Below are 15,856 nucleotides of genomic sequence, written 5' to 3'. Positions count from 1 at the left end.
ACACCCTAACATTTACTTCTTTTACAACCCCATCTACAAATATATTAACCCTTTCAGGGTCGACAGGCCCTCTCCGAGACTTGTTCTCAGGGTCGGCCAAATTTAAAAAAAAAAAAAAAAATTCTTATGAAAAGAGAGAATCTTTTCCCGATCATAATGACACCAAAAGTATGAAATTTGATGGAAAACTTACGGAATTATGCTGTCGCAAAGTTAGCGGTCTCGATGATGTTTATGCATCGGCGATTTTGTCCACTTTGAGCCCTATTTTCGGCCAATTCCTGTGTACGAGTCGACAGAAATCATAACTATTTCTCTAGAACTCCATTTTTTCTATTGAATGAGTACAAGAAACCACCCATTTACTGATTTCAACTATCCAATACAGTGGTCAGAATTTAGCAATTTTGCCAATTTCACACAAATTTCAAAAGATGCCAATTTCCAAATAGGGTCCAAAATAAATAAGAAAGACATTCCTGGCACTAAAATAACATTTCCTCTGTTCGTTAGTCACATCCCCAGGCCCCTCTTATATTTCTTTAGCTTTCCACTTTTAATTTTTATTCTTACAAAAAATAGAAGATTTACTGTTATGCAGACTACTGCATTAGTGTAGAAATGGTATACATAATATCAGCGCACTTGTGAAAGAATATTAGAATCACCAGTTAACGTGTATTGGACGCATGGCATGATTTGTTTAGTTTTGAACTTTGGTAAAAATCAAACATTTCTGCTACTTTGAGCTCAATTTCAAGGTACTTTTCATTGTAAAACCAGTCAAAATCATCTCAATTTCTGTAATATGTCTTCCATTCTATAAAATGAGACCAAGAAAACTAGAATACAATAACAAATACCATACGAAAATACAGTGCAAAGTTGCTGCTTTATTCCAAAAACACGGTCAAAGTTTTTTTTTTTCTCATTATGCACTGTGTGCTGCAGGATTTTTTTTATACTGTGCACACTGACCACATAGACCCATTCTTTCATATATATGCCTACCAGCTTTCTCCCACTAGATTTGAGGGCGCTAGAATTTAGGTGTACTAGTACGTCAAAAACCCTGGGTCGTAAGCCGTACTAGTTCGACCGAAACCCTCAAAGGGTTAAACAACCATGGTGACATTACACATCCCTGTCTAAGACCTACTTTTACCGGGAAGTAGTCCCCCTCTCTTCTACACACCCTAACCTGAGCCTCACTGTCCTCATAAAAACTCTTTACAGCATTTAGCAGTTTACTACCTATTCCATATACGTACATGTACTTGCAACATCTGCCACATTGCTCCCCTATCCACTCTATCATATGCCTTTTCTAAATCCATAAATGCAATGAAAACTTCCCTACCCTTATCTAAATACTGTTCACATATATGCTTCAATGTAAACACTTGATCTACACATCCCCTACCCATTCTAAAACCTTGCTCATCCGCAATCCTACATTCTGTCTTACCTCTAATTCTTTCAATAATAACCCTACTGTACACTTTTCCTGGTATACTCATTAAACTAATTCCTCTATAATTTTTACAATCTCTTTTGTCCCCTTTCCCTTTATATAAAGGAACTATACATGCTCTCTGCCAATCCGTAGGTACCTTCCCCTCTTTCATACATTTATTAAACAAAAGTACCAACCACTCCAACACTATATCCCCCCCTGCTTTTAACATTTCTGTCATGATCCTGTCAGTTCCAGCTGCTTTACCCCCTTTCATTCTACGTAATGCCTCACGCACCTCCCCCACACTCACATCCTGCTCTTCTTCACTCCTAAAAGATGGTATACCTTCCTGGCATCAATTGGTTGGCTATAGGTAGTTCTGGGTTCTGAGGGTCTATAGCTATTTTGGATCAGAAGAGGGTGTTAAAATTACTAAAAATCCAGGAGAATGTCTCAGTCATTTAGTAATAAATAGGAGACATTTCTGAGAGTAAAAAGAAACCAAGCATCTCCCCTGAACCATGGTCACTTCCGCTGACAGGTACTGCTGCTGTTCCTGGAAGCCACCTCTTATTCTACTTGTACAACACCAGGATGGCACCTCCATAACGGGAGGCTACCTGGAGGTTATTTTGAGGATCAACGCCCCCGCGGCCCAGTCCATGACCAGGCCTCCCAATGGATCAGGGTCTGATCAACTAGGCTGTTACTGCTGGCTGCACGCAGTCCAACGTACGAGCCACAGCCCGGCTGATCCGGCACTGACTTTAGGTATCTGTCCAGCTCTCTCTTGAAGGCAGCCAGGGGTTTATTGGCAATTTCCCTAATGCTTGATGGGAGGCTGTTGAACAGTCTTGGGCCCAGGACACTTATGGTGTTTTCCCTTAGTGTACCAATGGCGCCCCTACTTTTAATCGGGGGCATTTTCCATCGCCTGCTCAGTCTTTTACTTTCATAGGGAGTGATTTCTGTGTGCAAATTTGGGACCATTCCTTCCAGGATTTTCCAAGTGTAGATTACGATATATCTCTCCCTCCTGCGTTCCAACGAGTACAAGTCGAGTGCTTCTAAACGTTCCCAGTAGTTAAGGTGCTTGACAGAACTTATACGTGCAGTAAAGGATCTCTGTACACTCTCTAGATCTGCGATTTCACCTGCTTTGAATGGAGATGTTAATGTACAGCAGTATTCCAGCCTAGAGAGAACAAGTGATTTGAAAAGGATCATCATTGGCTTGGCATCTCTCATTTTGAATGTTCTCATTATCCATCCTATAATTTTCTTTGCACATGCGATTGTGGCACTGTTGTGATCCTTGAAAGTGAGATCTTCAGACATTACTACTCCCGGGTCCCTTACATTATTTTTCCGCTCTATTGTATGGCCAGAGTAAAGCTTAACAAAACTTCTTGTTTAGATCATAGTACTAACTGTACAATGATCTTTCAGCTGATAATGGTAGCGTAAGAACTGACAAGAATGCCAGGAGTCTTTCACCTTCTATTTGCTACTCCTAGATCCAAAGATAACCTTCACCCATGGTTCTGCTAGATTGCCACCTGATGTCTCATTGGAGGGTCACCAAACATTCCCCTAAGATAACCCACTACAGCACCACCAACAAAAGCTACTTTAAAACCAACCCAATAATGATTCCTTTCCCTTCTGTCTAGGAGCTGAACCACTAAAATTTCTCTACTAATGAGACCAAAAGAAGAGGAAGGGTTGGGGGATGTTTAAATTTAATCAGAGGTGGTTCATATCCTCTTATCAAGAACTCCTTTGCCATGATAACAGATCCCACTTTGAAGGAGCTTGACTTCAGTTACAAGACAAAAGTAATTTTTTCCAGGTCCACATGAGACCTTGACAAGAAATTTGAAAAAAAGGACACTACTTATGGATGTTCTTGTAATACAATCTCTCTCTGATGATCTAACTTTCCATGCAGACTCTGCCTTTGCTTTGCTACATTTCCTACTCTAACATCCCCACTTCTTCCACTCTGGAAGCTCTTTTCATCTCAGATGTGTGGTACTGTGTGACCCTTATGAATTTAACATTTTCCCTTGAATATACTACTAGATATCTGTAGCTATCTAATGAGTTTCTTGAGGGAATACAAAATTTACCATTAAAAAAGTCTAATATTTAAATATTGAATGTGCAGGTGGACAAATTTATTTAACTTCATTGTAGAACACATCAAAGTACAATAATAATTTTTTTTAAGTTTTTATTAAAGACCAGCAATCAAGAAAATGCTTTTAACATCAAAATAGTTTCTTTAAGTCAAAAGATGGTTTATACTATCATACAAAGGGTGACCAATTTATGAAGTTATGGTTTGTATTAATGTTACCTCTAAAGGTACATTCTACCCTAAAGTTACAGTTATACAAATGCCAGCCATTATTAAGATTATTATAAGGCAAGACCATTTATTTCAGTAGTTTCACTATGCAGAAAAAACAATAGAGAATGATGACAAAAAGGTCCCTGTAATGTTTAAGAGTATGCTAAATCTAAACTAATGAGAACACTAACAGGTACACAATCTGTGAAGTAAAGAGTTTCACTTTATTTTGTATGAGAGGTTTCTTGATACCAGTGAAAGGCTTTTCATTCAAGGAATTGAACGTGATTACCTCATATTTCCCTAGGCGTTGTATAGCCTCTACTGATTTAGCACTTCCCTTCTTCCTCACTCCCATGAATGTAGTTAATAATAATTCACTATTTACATGACAAAATTTCTGAAGAAAGTTTATTTTAAATACAAGTGATGACACAGCATTTCAGTATCTACAACCTATCTTCATTTTCTGTACAAAACTAAAGTCTCTAGTTAAGGATGTAAAATATAATGAACACTCAAGTCAGTTATGTTCTGGTAATGAAAGCTCATAATTTAGCTGAAAAGAATTCAGCCATCAATGCAAGAAACAATGTATTTAACATGATTATCTTGGATATGATTAAAAATATCAACTTATAGTAGAACATCAACTGACATGTGATTGAGCAGTGTATAACATGGTTGAAAATTAAAGATATAATTTCAAATAGCACTAACTAAATTTAGGAGAAAATATGCAGTCCTGTGGGATCTTTCCTCTTTGCCTAGTCTTGCTTTTCGTGTACAAAACTTCATACACCACCAATTCACCGTGCATACATTTCCCATATGTTACTCAGTTATGTGTTAGTGAATTGATTTTGATTTTCAGCATTTGACCACCGCATTTCTGTAGTCGGTATGGCAATCAACAGAAATATTAGTGATGCTGGAGGTGCCAAGAACAAGTGCTCATGACCTTCAATTTTGTGCCTGCATAATTCCATAATTATCACATCATATTTCCTGCTATTTGGAAAATGCAGGGAACTACTCAGGACCCTGACACATCTAGAAGCATTACATTACTTTGAAATGAGGTCTGGAATAGATGATGTTATCTTACTGTCTGCTGCAGGGTAAAACAGACCAGAAATGCACTACAGAATACCTGAGCACTCTGGTACAATCATCTAATGACAATTCTGCATTAGTATTGGTTTAAGATCTCAACCATCCATCTCAGTGCAGTAGGGCCACACTATCCTTTTCAAGATCATTGATATACACCAGAATTTAAGACAAGAAAAAATTGCAGTAATTTATGCAATTTTTCAACTTCATATATTGCATTTTAATTATGGACACCTCACTATATCCAAATATAATTACATTTTTTTTTTTTAGAATAACAAGACCTGGAGATACTTTAAGAAATTTGTTTGGCTTTTTTTGAGGGGCCCAAGAACAGCCCTATTTTTTCGATGTGTTCTCCACTTTGTTTAATATGATATTCAGGAACGCGACTACCGTGTTATTCAAAGGTCAACTGTACATATAAGAAATCTAAATCCTTTTCATGTATTACTGACCCATCCTATGCCAGCTTTCCTAATACGATATCAATAAATATCGGTACTTTGAAATTAATAAAAGCGGCAAACTCTTTAGCATTTAATTCTAGATCTGCTGACTCTTTGGGAAGACTTGTACATAATGTGCATGTGTATGTTTGTGTATATGTTATACAAACTGTCAGTGAGAAAAGATGGCACAAAATTATACAACTAATTGTTTTATTAAACTTTTTTTTTTTTTAGAAAATGTTAACAAACAGATCCTTCAATAATACTGAAGATGACTCTTAGAAGTCTCCTGACAGACCAGTTTATGCATGGAACATGGGTTTTTCTTGCATAAATTTTTATTAATCACAGTAATATTTAATTTTATATTAGTACCTTAAACCAACATCAATTTTTTCTGAATGTACAACAAAATTCTTTATCACAGCATTTTAATTTTTAAGGGAAAAAAAAATTAAGTGTCAAGCCATGCACTAAAGGACTTAAATTTGGATGCTGCTGCAATTTATTTAGCAAATATAGTCCCCTCAAATCTAAGGAAATAATAGAGTAGACTCTAACGTTCACTACTACATACCTCATTTTCAATAAATTTAAAAAAAGGAATACTATTATTATTATAATCAAAAAGAAGCGCTAAGCCACAAAAGGAATACTAGTGATGCTGAAATTGCAAAAAGTGTAACCATGAAACTGACTGTTTTGAAAACTGGAGGTTATAGTTAAGCTTAAAAATGGTGCATATGTGATGAAGATGGTGCTCGCCTTTGGTGTTAGAGAATCAACAGTTCCTTCGGTTTAAGACAGTGAGATGAGAAGAGCTTTTGCAATGAGTAACCCAAAATGCAGAATGCTGAAAAAAATATCAGACAATACTGCTAAAACAAAAGTTTATTATTATTACAATCAGAACTCAGCCTTAAATCCACAAGGGTCATACAACGCTGACAAAAGTTTGAATGCATTGATTGAGCATAAAACAAAGAAAGGCGTTTCACTTAGTGCCCTTATGATAAATATATTATATTGTATTATAAAATAATTTGTGAGCAGGAAGATAAGTCTGAAATGATTCAACAGTTTAAGCTTGCAAGTGGCTAAATAATTATCGAGCTTAGTGTGGAAAGTTCATCTGCTGGCTACACTGCTACAGGAAACTTCCCTACAGAGCTGGAGAAATTTATTTCTGAGAGTGGGTAAAAGCTTGAGTGTTTAATGTCGAAACAGCATTATGTGCATTGATGTAGCAGGCAGTTTTGAGTGCAAGCTGATACTTATTTACCACTCCCAGTGTCTTCATGTTTACAAATGTAGACAAACACTGCCTGATATTTGGCTGTCCAACAAGACAGCATGGATGAATGAGGCATTGTTTGGCGAGCAATTCAAGCATTGTTTTATTTCTTCAGTCATGATGTACTTGTTCTAAAAGAACTTCTCACTCAAGGTTCTCCCTCTTGATAATTCCCATAGCCATCTTCTGCTTTTGCAGTTCGTGCACTTACATGTGAATTTTTTTTTTTTACCACCAAATTCAACATTTGATACAACCACTGGATGGAAGAGTGATTAAGACACTTAGGTGCCACTAGACACAAAAGATATGGAAACTCCTTGCAGCAGTAGATGACAATAAAGACACTAGTGTTAGTGTTCTGGCATAAATTTAAAATTGCAGATTCAATAGCCTACATACAAGTTACATGGGCTAAGTGCCTCAAACAACAGATGCATGCTAAAGAAAATTATGGACTAGTGTGGTGAAGAATTTCACAGATTTTTTCATCAATATAAAGTCCAGGAAACTGTGGATCTGGCAAGATAAATGCCGGGTGAGGATTTTGAAGATATGGAGGCAGAAGACATAAATGAATTCTTAGAAAATGAAAAAAAAAAAAAAGCTACAAGAAAATGATAAAAGTACTCGATTCCCAGATAGATGGGAGGCAAATAACAGATTATTATTATAATAATAACTAAGTACTAAATAAATAACAAAAATGTACAATATTGCGACTTTAACAATCTGCAGTCACAACGAGTGTGACTTTGTAAATGGTCCAAGTCGGACTAAAACATCGTCGTAATTATTTGTGTAAGTGCTAAACCCACAAGGGTCATACACCATAAGATAATAGAAAAGGATGAGGAAGAACCTGAAGCTAAACAGTTGACACTCAAAAGATATATATACATGAGACAATGCATGCTATTGGTAAAGCTGCAGACTGTTTGACTGAGGAACCCTGACTTGTCTACAAGCACTGCTGTGAATCAGGGTCTGGAGTACTGATGCCTCATCATAAGCTGTCTAAAGTACTGCAGGATAAAACACAGCCAGGATGCCTTACAGAATATCCGAGTACAACTGTCAAGTAACAATGCTGTGTCGATCTCAGCCCAAGAACCACAGCCATCTACCTCAATCCAGTATGACCACAGCAACCCTGTCCAACAAGGTCAAAATCAACCTACATCAGCAGTCAGAATTTAAGGTAGAGCAACATTAATCATAAAATTTAAGGTAGAGCAACATTAATCCTCTCCACACATTTTTAGAACAAGCAATGATATCTACAATTTAAGGTATCAGAAACTATTATTTTTGACAAATTAAGAAATTTAAATGAAATTACTGATTAATTTTTTTTGGCATGATAGAGCCTGATATATTAAATTTGAAAACTTAAATACTTACCAGTAAATGTCTGCTACTTTTTTTTTTATTAACACATCAGCCGTCTCCCACCAGGGCAGGGTGGCCCGAAAAAGAAAAACTCTCATCATTCACTCCATCACTGCCTTGCCAGAGGCGCACTGACACTATAGTTATAAAACTGCAACATTAACACCCCTCCTTGAGTGCAGACACTGTACTTCCCATCTCCAGGACTCAAGTCGCGCCTGCCAGTTTCCCCAAATCACTTCATAAATGTTACCTTGCTCACACTCCAACAACACATCAAGTACTAAAAACCATTTGACTCCATTCACTCCTATGAAACACGCTCACGCATGCCTGCTGGAAGTCCAAGCCCCTCGCACACAAAACCTCCTTTATCCCCTCTCTCCAACCTTTCCTAGGCCGACCCCTACCGCGCCTTCCCTCCACTACATATACTCTTATCTCTTTAAGCATGGATTATAAAACTGATATCTATTTTTCACTATAGATACGAAATTTTGTAGAATTCTGATCAGTCAGATGAAGGAATAATGGCCTACAGGTTTAGTGCTTCAGTTTTTTAATATGGTAAAAGATCTATTGGGTTTAGTACTTTTTGTGAATACAATAATAGTAATTGCTCCAATTTTCTAAAATTATTTTTATTACATATTTGACACAGAAACATTTGATTAAAATAGTAAATTAACAGCATCATTTAGTATTTACCTTTATAATAATTTGTTTTTCCAATTTATATCCTCTTAATACAAGATAATGAGTGACTGTCAATGAATACATGGAACAATGGACTAGGACTCGAAACCTACTGTACACTCTATGGCTGAGAATTACAGTTTTGGACCTGCTACATGCACAAACCTTGGTTTGAGTTCCAGTCCATCCTAGCTCTACACTTTTAATAAAATCACTGCAAATTTAAATGGATAATGTTAACACTTATGACATGTTAAAAATTCTTGTTTGAAAGTCCCTTTTCGAGTATTTTGTTAGCATGCAGTACCCAATGACCCATTCATACTCAGCTACTAAATTATTAAGTCCTTTTTCCATCTTTGCCTCACCCATAAAATTTAAAACATTACAAAGTCACTACTTCATAGTACCAGTAGTAATCCATAATAATTTTTAAATAAAAATTATACAAAAAATACAATGAAACCATTAGGGACTAACAATGAAGTATTAATAAAAGTTTTTTTATAATCTTTGTAAAATACAGATTTATATATTATATATATGTATATATTTACAAAATGTCAGATCTTGAGAGAGAGAGAACATCTAACAGTTACTTAAGGATAACTTATAATTAAGATTTTAATTATGCATGGGTATGACAAATCCCCATTTTCACTAAAATGAATGGTAAATAGGAAAATGTATAAAAAAATTGTGAATATACAGTACTATATCTATAGTTATTGTACTCCATGCTTAGGTTTCACTGATTAACCCACAGTATATTTATAAAGTTGCTGACCTTTATTATAAAGGCTCAAATTAATGTTGGCTGAATAGAATTATTTTATATAAAACAAAATCATTTGCCAGAATAGTATAGGTATATACCAAAGGATACAGATCTACTTACAAACTTTTACTACACAGAGTGTAGATTATCACAGGCCTTACATCTGAAAGATAATACTCAAGGCTAAAGCAGCACTTGTTATTCTATACAAGTGAACAAGCACCACCTTATTCAGATTAAAGCCTAAGTTAAACATGACCTACGTGCAACAGTAAATAACAGCACTACAAAAACCTTATCTACTATTCTTCCCTGCACTTACCCCGTGGTCTAAACTTCTGCAATTTTAGGGAAAAAAATATGAGCTTCTGATAAATGATCATTTGCATAACAATCCGAGGCAACGTTGCAGATGCACAACAACGTTTTCAGATGCACAACATCACAGACTATAATATGACATGGTCGCATTACCAATACAGAGATGCATCACTTTCCCAAGTTTCACCATGGTACAACAATAATATACCTAGCAAAAATTTAATTCAGTACCGGTTATTGTAAATAAATTGATCATAATATGCAAAAATATTTTTGTGTACGGCACTGCACTTATAACAACAGAACAACTGATAATGTATATCTATAAAATTCCAAGTGTTCTATGAGTGACAGTATCATGAATGATGGAAAAACAAAAAATCGTGAAACTGAGTATCTCAAATGTGACAAGTTTTGACAATCTACTCTTGAAGCCTGGAATGAGGCCACACCATTGTTAATTTCAGTTCAATCAGATTATTGCTGCCAGCAGCTTGCAGGCCAACACAGTCATTACAACCTAACCGATCTCACAGCTGTTCCTACTGAATTTTCCATTCACTTCAATTCAATATTACTATCATTTTTTCTGGTCATGTAGTGTTCAATCATAAATTTCTTTATCAAGAGAAGTACACACATGACTACTTGTGCTGGTACATGAATACTAAAGCTTAATAAAAGATTTGCCAAGATGCTTATAGTGTCACATTAATATCTATTATAAATATGCCAGAACACTTTTGGCATTTTTTAGTGATTTACAACAAAACTTTAGCAAATGAATGACTGAGGAAGCTCAAAATCCCAGACGTGCCAGAGCCATCTGGCGTCGAAGCTTCACTATCTCCCAGTACACATCGTGAACTGAGGGGAAAAAAATAATAAATTAGTCTTATTTAAAGATGTGCTATTGCACAAAGTAAAACCTATGATACTATCTGGGTTTAACACACTATTAGTAATTGTTAGGAAGAAAAATAGCACTGAACCCCTTTTTATTACAATATTTTTTTTTTTAACATACTGGCTGTCTCCCACCGAAGCAGAGTGACCCAAAAAAGAAGAAAACTATAAAGGTTATCTTATTTTTACATTTAGTAGTTTATAAAGGAGAAGGGATTACTAGCCCTTTGCTCCCATATATACAGTACATAAAAGTAAAAAAACTATGTGCTACTGAGTGAACAGGCCGAGTTGGTCCTCTCCTACTAAAGTAAGGGGACCACAAAAAAAGTAAACATTCATTTAAAAACTGTTCTGATAGATATGCACAATAAAATTCAGTATATGTCTTTCCCCACCCAAACACAGTCATAATAGCAAACACAGTCAATGCCGAATTGCAGAAAATATCTGCCTGGATGATGACTAACAAGCTTACCCTGAACACTGATAAAACCTATTTCATTCAGTTTGGAAACAAAGCTGCAAATGATCCAATTAACATAACGCTGAACGGATCATCAGTCACAAAACTCACAGAGGGAAAATTCCTAGGTATCCACCTTGACAGTAGCCTTAAGTTCCGGACACACAACAAATCACCAAGAAAATCTCCAAGACTGTAGGCATACTATCAAAGATAAGGTACTACATTCCACAATCAACTCTCCTGACACTGTACCATTCACTCATATACCCTTATCTTACATATGGAATTTGTGCATGGGGATCAACAACATCCAATCACCTAAAACCCCTAATAACCCAGCAAAAGGCAGCAGTAAGAATGATAACAAATTCTCACTCCCGCCAGCATACTCCACCAATTTTCAAAAGTCTGAATCTGCTCACCATTAAGAACATCCATACTTATTCATGTGCCTACTACATACACAGAACAATTCATGCAAATATAAACCCTCCACTCAAACTTCTCCTCACCAACCCAAACAGGACACATGATGACAACACAAGACACAGATCTCTTTTTGATATACCTCGTGTCCATATCACACTGTGTAAAAACTCTATGCACATAAAGGGCCCCAAAATATGGAATTCATTACCAGAAGATATTAAAGTAACCCGGTCTGAAAATCAATTTAGGACTCTTCTCAAAAGCCACTTAATCACCCTAGACTAAACGCTAGTACTCAGTACACACATACTCACTTATGTTCTCCCACATTATAACTTCAACAATCACTTTGAACCTTTTATCCATTGTTGACAGAAATATAATTAAATCATTGTTTTCACAGAAAGCATTTTTGAATAAATGAATTTATATTTTGTCTTACACAAATTTTTATTCACTTATAATTAATAATCAACTGTTCAACTATGAAATAATTATTATCCTACTGTGCGACTATGATATAATTCTTAGTGTTAAGTAGTCTGTAAGCCAATAATGTTAAGTTGGCCCATAATGTCTAGGCATAATAGAGGCTCTCTTTGCATTGCATCCCACTATTGTAAATACAGAATCTCAATGTACTGTTTGCAAAGACATAAAATAAATAAATAAATAAATAAATATGAAAGAGATTAATCTTTAATATGACCCAGCATGGTGAATTTGCAAAGAAATTATTAATAAGACTGAAATTACAGTAAAATGTTATATACAATCCTTGGAACAGTTATTTACAAGATGAAATTATACTGAAGTTCAGATTTAAAAATTCAAGAAAATCAAAAGATTACAGATGCAAAACCATGAATCTATGCTTGCATACTCACTCGAACTCTTGACTAGACCAAGTTTAATGTATCGTAAATAGTTGAGAAAGTCACAGATGGCAATGATCTGAAAAAAAAAGTTACATTAAGTACTGCACATATACTTATTATATGGTGCTGTAATGTGTTACTTAATCTACATTTCATTCAGAGTTGCAATCAACATTATTTATGCTAAATGTCTTGCACAATGCATTTCAAGTTTTGTGCATAACTCTACACATCTCACAAAAGTTAATAAAACAAAAGATACATACAGTGGAACCTCTACTTGCGAGTGTGTCCATGTGCGAGTTTTTCCAAATATGAGCAGTCGATGGGTCAATTTTTTGCTTCCATGCATGAGCAAAATTTCCATAAGCGAGCAGACCTCAAGGCAGCTTCCTTGACACTGTTGAGGGGCTCTTGCTCTTGATCTCGGGAATTGTATCTCATTTGTTTGTTGGACTATCTTATTGAAACTTGGGCAATGTATGATGGAAAGATACTTCTTAACGTACACCAAAAATGAAAGAAATCTCAGCATAAATAATGGAGTTCACTTCTCAGCAATTAGCCACCCCTTAGCAGTAATTTCGAATGGTTTTTATGGTTGTATTCTTATTTTTTTAGTCTCATTTGATAGAATGGAAGATATACATATACATGTATATACGTATTACAGAAACAGATATGATTTTGATTGCTTTCACGGCGAAAAGTACCTCGAAATTGACCTCAACAAAGGAGAAATGGTCCATTGCTTGGCTATGTTTCAGAGTAAACAAATGACATCACTGTCCATTCCAATATGCAGTCGTGAACGGGTTGACATTATTTATACAATTATTGCAATAAGGAATAACAGTAAATCTTATATTTTTGTGTGAATAAAAATTACAAGGATGTGTGATGTCACCGTGGTTATTTAATATATTTATAGATGGGGTTGTAAGAGAAGTAAATGCGAGGGTCTTGGCAAGAGGCGTGGAGTTAAAAGATAAAGAATCACACAAAGTGGGAGTTGTCACAGTTGCTCTTCGCTGATGACACTGTGCTCTTGGGAGATTCTGAAGAGAAGTTGCAGAGATTGGTGGATGAATTTGGTAGGGTGTGCAAAAGAAGAAAATTAAAAGTGAATACAGGAAAGAGTAAGGTTATGAGGATAACAAAAAGATTAGGTGATGAAAGATTGGATATCAGATTGGAAGGAGAGAGTATGGAGGAGGTGAATGTTTTCAGATATTTGGGAGTGGACGTGTCAGCGGATGGGTCTATGAAAGATGAGGTGAATCATAGAATTGATAAGGGGAAAAGGGTGAGTGGTGCACTTAGGAGTCTGTGGAGACAAAGAACTTTGTCCTTGGAGGCAAAGAGGGGAATGTATGAGAGTATAGTTTTACCAACGCTCTTATATGGGTGTAAAGCATGGGTGATGAATGTTGCAGCGAGGAGAAGGCTGGAGGCAGTGGAGATGTCATGTCTGAGAGCAATGTGTGGTGTGAATATAATGCAGAGAATTCGTAGTTTGGAAGTTAGGAGGAGGTGCGGGATTACCAAAACTGTTGTCCAGAGGGCTGAGGAAGGGTTGTTGAGGTGTTTCAGACATGTAGAGAGAATGGAGCGAAACAGAATGACTTCAAGAGTGTATCAGTCTGTAGTGGAAGGAACGCGGGGTAGGGGTCGGCCTAGGAAAGGTTGGAGGGAGGGGGTAAAGGAGGTTTTGTGTGCGAGGGGCTTGGACTTCCAGCAGGCATGCGTGAGCGTGTTTGATAGGAGCGAATGGAGACAAATGGTTTTTAATACTTGACGTGCTGTTGGAGTGTGAGCAAAATAACATTTATGAAGGGGTTCAGGGAAACCGGCAGGCCGGACTTGAGTCCTGGAGATGGGAAGTACAGTGTCTGCACTCTGAAGGAGGGGTGTTAATGTTGCAGTTTAAAAATTGTAGTGTAAAGCACCCTTCTGGCAAGACAGTGATGGAGTGAATGATGGTGAAAGTTTTTCTTTTTCGGGCCACCCTGCCTTGGTGGGAATCGGCCAGTGTGATAATAAATAAAATAATAATAATAATATGTATAATAATATGTATAATAATAATATTTTTTTTTTTCAACAAGTCGGCCATCTCCCACCGAGGCAGGGTGACCCAAAAAAGAAAGAAAATCCCCAAAAAGAAAATACTTTCATCATCATTCAACACTTTCACCACACTCGCACATTATCACTGTTTTTGCAGAGGTGCTCAGAATACAACAGTTTAGAAGCATACACATATAAAGATACACAACATATCCCTCCAAACTGCCAATATCCCAAACCCCTCCTTTAAAGTGCAATCACTGTACTTCCCATTTCCAGGACTCAAGTCCGTCTCCATTCACTCCTATCTAACACGCTCACGCACGCTTGCTGGAAGTCCAAGCCCCTTGCGCACAAAACCTCCTTTACCCCCTCTTTCCAACCCTTTCGAGGACGACCCCTACCCCGCCTTCCTTTCCCTATAGATTTATATGCTTTCTTCCATGTCATTCTACTTTGATCCATTCTCTCTAAATGACCAAACCACCTCAACAACCCCTCTTCTGCCCTCTGACTAATACTTTTATTAACTCCACACCTTCTCCTAATTTCCACACTCCGAATTTTCTGCATAATATTTACACCACACATTGCCCTTAAACAGGACATCTCCACTGCCTCCAACCGTCTCCTCGCTGCTGCATTTACCACCCAAGCTTCACACCCATATAAGAGTGTTGGTACTACTATACTTTCATACATTCCCTTCTTTGCCTCCATAGATAACGTTTTTTGACTCCACATATACCTCAACGCACCACTCACCTTTTTTCCCTCATCAATTCTATGATTAACCTCATCCTTCATAAATCCATCCGCCGACACGTCAACTCCCAAGTATCTGAAAACATTCACTTCTTCCATACTCCTCCTCCCCAATTTGATATCCAATTTTTCTTTATCTAAATCATTTGACACCCTCATCACCTTACTCTTTTTTATGTTCACTTTCAACTTTCTGCCTTTACACATATTCCCAAACTCATCCACTAACCTTTGCAATTTTTCTTTAGAATCTCCCATAAGCACAGTATCATCAGCAAAAAGTAACTGTGTCAATTCCCATTTTGAATTTGATTCCCCAAAATTTAATCCCATCCCTCTCCCGAACACCCTAGCATTTACTTCCTTTACAACCCCATCTATAAATATATTAAACAACCATGGTGACATTACACATCCCTGTCTAAGACCTACTTTTACCGGGAAGTAGTCTCCCTCTCTTCTACACACCCTAACT

The 15,856-nt window shown here is 36.6% G+C and overlaps 1 protein-coding gene across 4 annotated transcripts in view; it reads right to left on the bottom strand.

Moving 5' to 3' along the window:
* Positions 1–8,689: 8,689 nt before the first annotated feature.
* The window catches only part of LOC138850979 (guanine nucleotide exchange factor for Rab-3A-like), a 90,709-nt gene continuing 83,542 nt past the window's right edge, over positions 8,690–15,856 (bottom strand). For all 4 annotated transcript variants that reach the window (XM_070105380.1, XM_070105377.1, XM_070105378.1 and 1 more), the window contains 2 exons: positions 12,556–12,622; positions 8,690–10,731 (listed from right to left, as the gene is read on the bottom strand). In XM_070105380.1, coding sequence (XP_069961481.1) covers positions 10,664–10,731; positions 12,556–12,622 — 135 coding nt within the window. In that variant the 3' untranslated portion in view covers positions 8,690–10,663. The remainder of the gene's footprint in view (positions 10,732–12,555; positions 12,623–15,856) is intronic.

Source organism: Cherax quadricarinatus, chromosome 98, assembly GCF_038502225.1.
Source record: "Cherax quadricarinatus isolate ZL_2023a chromosome 98, ASM3850222v1, whole genome shotgun sequence".
Classification (NCBI taxonomy): domain Eukaryota; kingdom Metazoa; phylum Arthropoda; class Malacostraca; order Decapoda; family Parastacidae; genus Cherax; species Cherax quadricarinatus.
The sequence above is the reverse complement of the archived record's forward strand: the minus strand, read 5'-3'. Positions and strand labels throughout refer to the sequence as shown.